General features: G+C 39.1%; 1 protein-coding gene across 2 annotated transcripts in view; it reads right to left on the minus strand.

Annotated features, from left to right (window-relative positions):
• The window catches only part of uggt1 (UDP-glucose glycoprotein glucosyltransferase 1), a 30,864-nt gene extending 20,077 nt beyond the window's left edge, over window positions 1-10,787 (minus strand). For both annotated transcript variants that reach the window (XM_030443747.1, XM_030443746.1), the window contains exons 1-11: window positions 10,709-10,787; window positions 8,024-8,162; window positions 7,569-7,648; window positions 7,097-7,227; window positions 6,896-7,008; window positions 6,624-6,798; window positions 5,283-5,379; window positions 5,110-5,188; window positions 4,787-4,887; window positions 420-519; window positions 252-312 (exon numbers count right to left, since the gene is read on the minus strand). In XM_030443747.1, coding sequence (XP_030299607.1) covers window positions 252-312; window positions 420-519; window positions 4,787-4,887; window positions 5,110-5,188; window positions 5,283-5,379; window positions 6,624-6,798; window positions 6,896-7,008; window positions 7,097-7,227; window positions 7,569-7,648; window positions 8,024-8,162; window positions 10,709-10,739 — 1,107 coding nt within the window. In that variant the 5' untranslated portion in view covers window positions 10,740-10,787. The remainder of the gene's footprint in view (window positions 1-251; window positions 313-419; window positions 520-4,786; window positions 4,888-5,109; window positions 5,189-5,282; window positions 5,380-6,623; window positions 6,799-6,895; window positions 7,009-7,096; window positions 7,228-7,568; window positions 7,649-8,023; window positions 8,163-10,708) is intronic.
• Between the last annotated feature and the right edge of the window lie 1,334 nt (window positions 10,788-12,121).

Here is a 12,121-nt window from a genome sequence, read left to right on the forward strand (position 1 = left end):
TACAGTGCCAGCTGTTTAAGAAAAGTTATTTATCCTTTTTAAAATAACTATACAATACATTTGTCATGTCTTCAGCAGGAAAGGGTTGGTTTTGACTGAGAGGCACAGAGAGTAAAGATGTTGGAAGGAATCAGGAGACAGACGACAGACTAACGTGAGGTGGGTTTTGTCATTTGCACATCCCAGAACATTAATCTGTTGCGTGTTTTCATTGTATTGAAAAAAATGAGAGAAAGAGGACTGATAGATACCTTTTGGTTCTCGCCGATCTCCCTGCGAATCTCAGAGCTGACCACAGTTTTAGTGATGGACCTGTGAGGGACAAAGACGGACTTGAACTGTAAAAACTAAAGACTCGTCAATATGTAAGACAAAATGTCTTATCGTCTTTACAGTTTGCGTGTGCGTTTCCTTTTTACCTGGCTTTGGTGGGGAAGTTCTGACTGAGGTCTCTCATGACATTAAGGGCCTCAGCAGCAGGAGCAGCAAGAATGCGAGCTGCTGTCTGGAAACTCAGATCTATAAAAGAAAAGGTGGGTGGATGGGTAGAGACGCACAGAGAAAGAGAGAAAGTTTCAACAGAATAAAAGCACTATGAGCAACTTTCTGTGCTGACTTTGTTGTCTTTGTCAATAAACTCACAGCGAGGGAACGCTTGAAGGCTCATGTTTCAAGAGGAGCTTGAGCAGCTGAATGTTACTACTCTGATAGTTATAGATAACTTAGCACCACTCACTAATGCTGCGAGTCTGTACTTGTGAGGCTAAATGCTAACATGCTGTTGTATAGCAGGTGTAATGTTGAGTCAGTCCCAATTATCTGCATCAGTATTCATGAATATTCAAGGGCTTGTGTGATGTATTTCTGGTAAGCGTCAGAGTGATCAAGCACCCGTTAAGACCTGACGCCTGTCAGGGTTCATCAGGGTTCACTGGGACACACTTGATTAATGATAATGAGGACCTCCTGGGATCAGTTAGGCTCAGATTCTATTGTTTGTTTTGGTTGTTTAATTAAATTCTCACATGATAATCAAATAAATAATAAACGATAAAACACAGAATTACAGTTACACTCTTTCAGAAGCAAGGGAGAGTTATATTACTAATAAATACATTAAACCTCGTTATATAGAAGCATGTCAGTCTAATATGTTATTTGTTAGTTCTCTGCCATCAAGGAGAACAGACTTCTGTATATGACATGACAGTGATAAACACATTTTTGCAGTGGTTATCAAACAAACCAGGATATTTTACAGTACAAAAAAAGCTTCATGTCTTAATTGCCTTCAATAAACTGAAACAGTGAACAAATTTAATAATTATAGATTACCCCAGGCATTGTTTTCTACACTTTATACAATCTTTAAAACCAACGAGTTTTCATATCGGCTGCTATCGACAACATCTGCTGATTGTTGTCGGTCACAAGACGATCTTATTGGTTCGTTATTGCCAACAGCTGGACTTGGTGTGGTGAAGTGTGGGTTAAGTGCATGTGTTGGCATTTTTCCAGTGTGTGACGGACTTGTCAGATAACATGTGGAGCTGGAATGTGCACTTCAGCAGACCTGTTGCCATGTTCATTGTTTAAACTTAACAAAATACAACTGAAGCTGAAGGTTATGTCATTGGAACACCTCCTGCTGCGCCAATTACCCGACAATTCATCCAATATGATGTCCATTTGTCATTTGACTGCACAATATTCATGGAAAAACCATCTTGTTGTTGTTGTGAACATCATCTTGGACCAAAGTGGCGGACTAACTGACCGGCTGACATTACCATCCCTGCAGCCCTGTTGCTAGCATAGCTAGAAAAAAGTCATCAGTTAAGCTAATTACCGCAATAATTAGCGAATAATTCCTTGTTAACATGCTTGTCTTCACATCTGAGGCATTAATTAAAAACCATCTCAAAGCATCAGAAGGCTTTAAGGCAAGATTAACAATGAATATATAGACGTTTGTATATGTGGAATCAGTCTTCAGAAGTGTAGAGGAGACACTGTATGTGAAAGTTTTGCTTGCAAAGGAGAGTGTAGCGAGGATTACTTCAGTGCAGTGTGCATCTCTGTAATGGTGTTGTAGCCTGTGTGATTATTAGACCCTTGGGGTCGCCTTCTCTTTGTAAACAGGCTGAGCTAATGAGCCCCAGCGGGGTAGAAGATAAAGACAGACGCCCACATGACAGTCTGACAGTCGAGCTCAACAGACTCCCCTCACATCATTATTCAGCACAATCAAAGCAGCCTCCTGCTTTCATCCTGACCACACCTAATGGTAGAAGCAAGTCAAACACAATCACATATAAACCATTAAAGTTTCTAAATCTGTATATTATTAACTTGACTGAAAAGCTCAACAGAATTGCGTCTGTGAATGCGTGTTTAACTTCCTGATGCAGCGATGATGTCACCCAATTCGATAATGCTTTTATGTTGCAGCGGACGATGCTCTCATATCTTCAAGACATTATGGCGCACATGTATCAAGAGGACACTGATCGACCGCAGCCATTGATTACAGAACAAGATAGATACACTTTCCGCTGCTAGTTTGATTCACTGATGAAATGATCTCAGCGTTAAAGCAACCGAAGCCAATATTAATTCAGGTTTATTTATTTATGATCGGTGCACAAGAGGAATAAATCAAACTAATAAAACAATGGCATCGACAGCACATCCACTACAGGGACGCAGAGTCTTTCACTGGAATTAGTTTACTTTTAAAAAGCAAAAAAAATTTCACACAAAAGGAAAATCAAAGCTAAACTCACCGCTAAATCTCCAGTGCAGTTTCATGCGTACATGTAAATGAGCAGAACACTTTTAGATTCTGTATATAGTTCTACATCAAGGGGATGTTCGTGTTTCTGCTTTAATTAGTTCGTTTCCTGCTCAGTTAACACCTTATCACATATGCAGCTTCACCCTTTTCCCCTTGAGAAGCTTTAAAGTTGTTAACATCCAATTATTATTAATATACTGTCTGGCAGTATCATTTATACAGTCTGTCCAAACTCGTACGCAGCTTTTCATTGAAGCCAAGTGATTTTACACTTTGAGAATTAATAAATGTCTTCTGCATTATATCTTATACATAATTTGTATTCAGAGCATTAAAACACATATTGGCTCAATGAAACATTCTTGCCTATTTCAAGTTAATACTTGTATTTTGGGTTTCGATTCTAATAGATTTGCGAGCTCCAATGTTCAGTAAATGCATCAGATTTCAAATACTGGTAGAGCTGCAGCATCTCGTTGATCCCTGTGTCTGAAACGCTTTGTTTAAGCCCCTTTCTCTTTAAGGCCTCCATCTTGAATATGTCAAATTAGCCATCATCAGCTGTTGCAGCATCGTCAGGCTTTGCTCTGAAAAGAAAATGTACGCTGAGCTGTCGTGGCAGCGGAGGCAATGCACGCCAATATTTTACGAGGTGGGAATGAGACCAGGATGGTGGAGGTCACTACAGTTTAATTGGCCTGATGTAGCAGCATGCACGCAGCCTTTAACATGTCAAGAAGAATGCCTGCTCCGCCAGTTAGGCAATATTTTGCGTATAACGCTGTGAAAAAGGGCACAACAAGTGATTTCAATGAGACTACATGTCGTCTTTGCCGTAAGTCGAAAATAACTTCGGACAGGACAATATCTTAATATAAAACTTTAAATTTTACTATGACCAGATTTCAGAGAGGGAGGCTACCTGAGCAGCTGATAACAGAAACAAGAAAGCTAGGCAACAGTTGCATCTTTCCTGCTGCACCAGTTTGATTCCACGTATGACAACGAAGATGAGGATGAACAAGCCGAAATTGAACCTTTTCAACCAAGATCGGAGCAAGATGTTTCACAATGTCGAGTTGCTGTTTTGTAGCTATCTTAGAACTTGCATGCAAATAATGGCAGTAAACAAATAACGTGAATAATTTTTCTTAAATTTGGGACCCCCTTGCTTCCATTTTGGCTCAAGTTAAACTGGCAATCTCCATAAGAGAACAAAATACGTACATAAGTAAAAGTCTGGCATTCTTAATCTTGCTTATGATCAGAAAAATGTCCTTAAAAATTACAATAAAAAATACTATTTATGCTAAAAGATGCAAAATATATAATATACAGCATATTATATAATATGTTAACAAAACTTTTATAATGAGTGAGGTTTAAGGGAAATGAAAATGTAAAGACACAGTGACCTCTTTGGGTAAGGAATCAATTCATTATATTTGACAGGGATGGAGATCTGGGATTTCTGCCATTAGATAATTATCTTTTGTCACCTCTATGAAACTAATAGACACAGAGCTCAGCCCTCATTCCTCAGGGTGCATTTACGGGATCATAAAATCAATTCCCTCACAATTTAAGTGACAGGAATAATACCTACATGTGTTACTGGCAGTCAGGTCAAGTCAGTTTTATTTATACAACCCAATATCACAAATGACAATCTGCCTCAAGGGGCTTAACAATCTATATACAACACCCTCTGTCCTTAAACCCTCAAACAGTGAGCTGAGGAGGTGTCTGAAGGCCTCATTGTTTATTTTACTTAGCCTGCCAAGATGTTGGCACAGTCTGTTTTACATATTTGTTTGACTCTGCTGTCAGCAGTCGTTTAAGAACAATAATTTATAACCAATAGGCATAAACATATTTCTTTTTCCATGGACGGTTTGCGTCTACATATCCAAACATGCTACAACCAGACACAGAGGAAAAAAAGTGCAGATTGAGGAAAGAGGAGACTGCTTTGGAGAAGAGACCCACCTTGCATTTCCCAGACTTTCAGAGGAGCCATTTCATTCGTGCTTTCAACCAAATGTTTCCTCAGCTCCTTTAGCTGTTCTTTTAGCTCTGGATAGAGGGTCCTGAGAGAAACACAGACAGAGAGATAATTAGTAGATTTGCTGGAATGGAGTTGTTGGATGTGTTTATTTATCTAAAATAAAAGGTTATATGGTCAGTTCCTAGAGGAAAGACACTGAGGAGGAAAAGAAGAAGAAAAGACTTGGCTGGTGCGAGCGTAGTGCAGCTGTTGGACCTTATCCAAGCTTTGAATTTTTATCACGGGCTGACACAAATTCACTCACTTGAGTTTGCCAAAGAGGAATCCCTGGACCTCGTCCACTGGATCGTTCTCTCCGATCATTGTAGCATTCACCTCCGCACCTGGAACCACAATCAATTTACTGGTTATTCACATCACGACTCCTCCGGGGTTACACCAGCGTGGGCAAGGTATGCATCGATAGTGTGTGTGCACCTTGGACTTGTGTGTCATCCTTCGCCTTGTACTCCTGACTTTTGATGGCTAGCTCCACTCCGTAGCCAGACAGATAGACTTTATTTCCACTTGGTTTCTGGAGGAAAACGATAAAGCATTGTTAAAAAGAGCCGTACTGATTCTCAACTTAACAATGTTTTTGATCCATATACAGCTAAGTAAGCAGGGAAAGAGGTTTGCCCTAGTAGCTTCTGTTGTTATAAAAGGCTCCATTAACCTCCCTGTATCCATCTTCATCTCTGTTGCAAAAAAAACATATGAGTCTCACTTGCATTACAAACACATGTGGGTTCTGACTACTTTGACAGCTTTCAAGTACAGACAGCCAGCTGTTGCTTGCTAAGTGCTGAAGACACTAACTGCACCCTGATTGGCCCTGAAGCTTTAGAAGTAAAAAGGAAAAAAAGCGTTAAGTGTTACAACCTCTCTGGTGCCCAGGACCTCATGCCAAACCGACAGATGGTGGGAATAATTTAGCATAATTACAGGGGAAAAACTTATCAACTGGATTTGCATGCGAGGGGAGAAGCAATCCAACCTCAACTTGACAAGATAAATTGGAGGAGCACTTTTCATCCCAGGTGAGTCCAATTAAACTGCAGAGTTTTTGTTAAAATAAGGATAAAAGTGCGTTTAAATCAACACACTGTTTCATGTTCACACAGATACAAACAGCATGTTCACTTAAGGTGGATGAGCAGTACTACTGCACATCATGACAGAAGATGTGGAGAGGAGAGCATTCATTCTTGTTTCCTGACTCTGCCCTCACATAAAGTTAAGGATTTAACCTGACAGCCTCTGGTCAAAATACAGCACTTGTCTCAAAGGCCGCGTTCAGATTCGGCAGGTACCCGAGTGATCTGATAACAAGCGGACAGCTCAAGTGGACAGGTGTGATACCCCCCACGACACACTGAGGATGCATTTTAAATCTAATCACCACGTTCGGAGGTGGTCTGGGCCACATGACAAGAAGAAGCCACAACAACCGGCATGATGGATTACACACTGTCTGGTTTTCATGTGAATCACTGTAATGCAAACCACGTGTCTGGGTTTGACCTGCCAATGGATCACAATGCAGGCACAATCGACACAACAACAAAGCCTAATAATGCAAGAAATAAATGTGTCGGACGCTGTTGTCAAAATATAGATCACATGTTACTTACCAGGTGTAAGTTTGAAGTAAACAATGTTGCCAAATTTCTCAAAGTGACATTTCACCTTGTTACAATAACCAATATATTCAAGGATTGATGTACAGTACATAAAATTCACAATTTAAAGATTATATTGTGTGTGAGAAAAACCTACAGCCACGTAATGGCGGAGCACGTAAGTCGCCAGGCCTTCGCTGACTTTGGCTGTTATGACTTGGTGAAGCCTCTGGAAGTCTGGTGTCCCAAACTCCGCATACAGAATGACAACAGGAGCATCGGGATTGGATCCTGAGTATTTGTGATCACCTTTGAAAAGGTACGGCTTTGGCCTGAGAGAGAGAGAGTAAAGTCAATTATCAGATCCTCAAGGTCATTATTTTACCGATTTATCACCGTCGCGTCTGAATTGTATTTCTCCTTGTTTACCTCCCAGGTGCTGTTTTAAGCAGTGCTGCTAAACTTTCTGCATCACACGTCTTTTCTCCATGGATGCTGAAAAATGCTGAGCAGCCAGAGGGGGGAGGCTCATTGGACGCTATCTAAAAAAGCAAAACAGAAGGATCTTTCACACACATTCAGTGTTCATGTAGAAGCCTTTAAAAGCACAATAAACCAACTTCCTGGTACCTGTTGGAAGGAGTGTACTGTTGCTGAGTATGCTCTGAGAGAGAGGGCGAACTTCAACATGTTCACCTGGACGGAGCTGAGCATGGCACTGGCTTTCTTCACAATCAGGTCATAGTAGGCCTGATCTGTGTCTGCACAAGCAGAGTAAGCACAAACAACGGTTATGTTTTCCCACTGTGTTCTTTGGCATGATTTCTCTCGCTCCAATAAACTGTTTAACATTGCTTCTTTAACTCTGCAAGGAAATTATGGTCTAACTGTTTTGACATGAGCAGAGACACAAATGAACAGAACAAAATTACAGCTTGCAGCTCTACCCTATCATGTTATTGCTTGCATAAGTGTTTGGTCAAAACACTGACACTGCAATTGCTGCCAAGAGGCTTGCATACACATCATAAATTCAGTTGCTTGCAGCACAGAGACTAAAAGTGAAAGCAGGTCTAGAGTGGCTGAAACGCCTTTACTTTACCATCATGCTCTCCTTCTATGTTCTGATTGGCCTCCACAAAGTCCCAGAACATCTCCTGGCTCTCCTCTGCCAGGAACTCACTGAGGAAGAAGAGGATCAAGTAGGAAGTTGCATAAGCTGTGCGTGTATATATGCTGTCTGTGCATTCTGTCTGTAAATATTTAAAAGCTACATCTGGATGAGTAGTAATAAACCTGAGAAACATTTTAATGTTGCTAGCCAAAGTCAGAGCACAGGGTCAGCTGCAGAGCGCAGTGCAGCATTTGAAGCCTTTAAGTATTCAGCATCTTGCTCAAGGACACATCAGTGAGACAGAAGTTAGAACTCACTTAGAGGACAGACTCAGTAATGACCCTACAAGCCCTCAGGACATTGATTTATACATTATCTGCTTCCGAAACTTAATGTCAAATGTAATGCGGCCAAATGGCTGCTACAGTTGAGCAGTGTCGTACCTGGCCTCCAGCATCAGAGGAGTATCAGCCCATTTCGTTGTGAGAGTGGTGGTGACAGCCTTGGAGTCTGCACCCCCAGACACTGCAGAGAGCAGCGACAGCAGCAGCGAACACAGAAGCCACATCCTCGAGCTTAAACCTGTGAGAAGAGTGTTAGATTTACAGCACTGATTTAAAGATTCATAGGAAAAAGAAAAAAATGTGTTATAAAGTAAGAGAGGAGAGAGCAAGCTCAGCCATGTTTATGAGTACCAAAAAGCATCTTGGGTAACACATATGCAGACATCTAACATGCACATGTGACAGAACGCAGAGCAAACTGAGAGAACATGGAGATCCAGCCAATCAGTCCACATGTGAAAGTCAAATTTTGGACTACATGAAGAGATCAACTTATCAATGTATGTGGATAACTGGACCAGGCAACAATTAGATTGTATTTTTTTTTTTAAATCAAAGTTAGTAGAATAATATCATGATAAGAATAATCAATAATACACTTTATGAATCATCTTTCAAGACTCAAACAGTTAAGAAGTGAGTTACGTGGTTGGGTGACAGTCAGAAATACTTCAGGACTGCACTGAGGCAAATAACATCAGACAATTTAAACTTTACTAAAATAAAATTGAACAACAGTCGACAATATTGATCAAAACAACAACAAAAACAATAATACTTTAACAGATAAGAAACAGTATGCCACCATTAGTGCTGCATGATATGGTAAAAGTCACTTGTGATTCTGTTGACAGATGTAGCGGTTGCATAATGATTCATGGTTCTTTGTTTTCATCATGATTTTCATTTTCACAGAAAAAACTACTAAATCATGATGACATGACAGTTGTTGGGGTCTGTACCAAACAAACATGTTTTCTTATATCTGGAGAACAAAATGTACATGTCATGCTGCGATTTGAATATTGTATTTGGCTATATTGAGATTTTTCATAATCGAATCATGTAGTTCAAGAAACGTTTTGGGGTGTGATTTAAGAGATGTCACTGGTTCTGCAGCTTCAAATCTTAAGACAAGAGTTCCAGTGCTAAGAGGCTCCGACTGAAAAAAACACAATAAATTTAGTCCTGAGCTGAGAAAGACAGGCAGACAGCAGAGCCCGGCTTGTGGATCTAAGGCGGTGCCCTGGCTTGCCATACTTGAACTTACTGGAAACCAGTAAAGAGAGGCTACAACGGGGCAGTTGTATTCTTATCTTCCAGTATTTGTTAAGACGAGCAGCTTTGTTATACATTAGCTAAAGGTGTGCGATATGATCATGTTATCATCCTAAATATTTCTGTTACAAAATGAAAGATTTCAGGTGTGACGTAGTTGTTAAATTGTTTTGTTTTTTTTAGCAAAATAAATACCAGTGAGAAACATTTCACTGCTTTAATCATCAGTAGAAGTATTTCATCAGTGATTCTGGGTGCATTTGCCGCAGTGTGATATAAATCGATATAGGATAACATCCTCACAAATATTCTGATTCTGATTTCAGCCATGTTGCCAAACACACAAGGATATTACACATTTGCCTTTTTCCAAAAGACTTGAACATGATTTTAAAAACTGTTCGAATGCACTGTGTATATACATTTTTTGCAATAGTCATAGTTTCAGTGAAACATGAGTGTGAGGCAGCATAATCAATAGTTGATCATAGGAGATGATTTAGGCCTAATTGGTGACATAAGGTTAAATATATCTTAACTTCATCAAGACTAGGCTGAACCACCGACTGCACAGCGGGGAAATGCACTGCATCAGTCAGTATTTCTTCATTTGCGTTATTATGAATTTGTTTGCATATTTACATACACTTAACTAATATAACATAGAATCTGGGTTGTACATTGTTATGTTATGCCATAGCTCTGTGTCTTAATCAAGTTTAAAACTTTAATTGTTTTAGTTTATATGGTGATCACATTGTCTATATGCATAAAAGAGGTTTTGCTTAATCAAATCACTGCAAACTATCTGATTTAATGTAAACCTGGAGCTACATATAGTCAGTTTTGACAGTCTGCGAACAATGTATATTTTCATAAAGTTCCTCAAATAATTTCTTAGTCTATAAACGGAGACAGAGATGTTGAAAAGGAAGGAGAGAACACGTTGTTAATGACATCATATTGTAGGTGATAGTTTCATGTATTACATACACAGAAGAAGACTTTCTGTACACTCTTGCTTGAGTTTACAGCTGGTAAACAAAAAGCTCCACGATCTCTGACCAATAGCAAAGTTCAGCGTGGCTCCTCCGACCAATCAAATCACAGCTCTGACATCCTGACTGTTTCAATGACAATCCTCAGGGCTGTAAGCTCAGGATAAGAGGCGGTTCTTACAGGTAGCAAACCGCTTACTGAGAAACCTTCTCATAGGTTTAGGTTTAATGTGTCTAAACATCATCAATGTCTATGAAATAGACAGCCAGAGCCCGTCAATTGTTGGTGAACTCACGGCGAGCTAACGCTACCTGGAAATTCACGTTAGCCAAAAAGACGCAGGAGCTAGCTAACTCTTCCTACACCAAAGCAAAACAACCCGATGTTACCTTTTTCGGTGACCTCACAGTCACCTAAAGTCATAGCCTTTAAAAACCAACAATAATCACGGTTGTATACAGTCGTTTATACTTTCGTAGCATAAAAAAATGAATGATATATCCTCACCGAAGCCGGCTCCGTAGCTTCCTGCATCCATCTTCCGCTGGGGAATGGGTGGGTCCTGTCAGACAGTTTAGGTAGTCACAACTTTGCCTGTTCATAATTACTGAAATCCTCCGAGCATTAAAACTATTTAACAACACTGAAACGTGACGTGAACGCAAAATAGCCCATTTCACGAAAGATAATTAAAAACTGAAGAGTGGTGAAACTGAACCTAATCTGGCAATTAACTTCACTGCCTAACCCCTGCCACCCAAACTTAATAAAAAACATAATTAAACTTTTTTTTTTTTACTACCCAATTATAAAATTCATTTTTGTGTTGGATTTCTTTTTTCATACAGACAATTATTATACCAGTACGGAGCATTTGGAGAAAAAAACAAAAACAAAACAGGTTTTCTTGCATTTTGCAGATCTTATAATGACAGGTATATTTTTTTAACATTAATAATAATAATCTTTTTTATATAGTGCCTTTTATTATCAAGGTTGCAAGGTGCTGTTACGGTGAAATTAGATAAAATACAGATTAAACTGTAAAATGCAATTAACTCAGTAAAACGTGCAAATCAAAAACCAATATTCCTGCTCAAAATGAGATCCTTTCTTGCCTTTAATGATCTAATTCATACCATTATTCATGCCACTTACAAGTGTTAAAAAGCAGAGCTCATTACTGAATAGGCGATACATCTTAAATAAAATGTATGCTTAGCAGGGGTCAGTGGCTATTTGTATCAGTATTAAATGAAAACCCTGAACCGGAACATAATTTATATTGATCTACTCCAGTCATTTTGGGCGGTAAAATCAATATTTACTAACCTACACAACTGTCTCCAGCTACAAATCAGCGCAGGTGTCACTTTTATGGAGTATGTCCAATGACACTTATTACTGGCAGGCTCCATGGGTGTTGAAAGTGTTTGAGATATGAAAACCAGATGAGTTTAACGGCTGTGAAACAGAAAATGTGTCCATGTTTTGTTATCTCCTTTTGGTGCTGGATTACAGGATTACTAAAGCCATGTTGGTGCTATTTTTCTAGGCAAGATACTGATTAAAAATCAGATATTATAATATCATATTTAAAGAGAGGTAGTTTCTATGCAGGTACAGTACATAGCAATGTGCATGCCAACCTAACTTCCCCACCCTAATATCTTTTTCTTCTCATTCTCATCTCTGTTTAATTAGAATTTGCACATTGCATATTTTCTGTACTTCATTGTAAAAGAAATCAATAAAATGTAAGTCATTAAAAAAAAATTCAAAGCTGAGTTGTATAATATTATGAATATAATCACTTCAATTTTAGGAAGGATTGGCCTTTTTAAAAGAGGAAGATATGAGATATGTGTGTGTGTAAATAGCAGACATCATTAAAACTCAAATATTAAAGTTGAGTTGCAT

This window comes from Sparus aurata, chromosome 16 (assembly GCF_900880675.1).
Source record: "Sparus aurata chromosome 16, fSpaAur1.1, whole genome shotgun sequence".
In the NCBI taxonomy this organism is placed as follows: domain Eukaryota; kingdom Metazoa; phylum Chordata; class Actinopteri; order Spariformes; family Sparidae; genus Sparus; species Sparus aurata.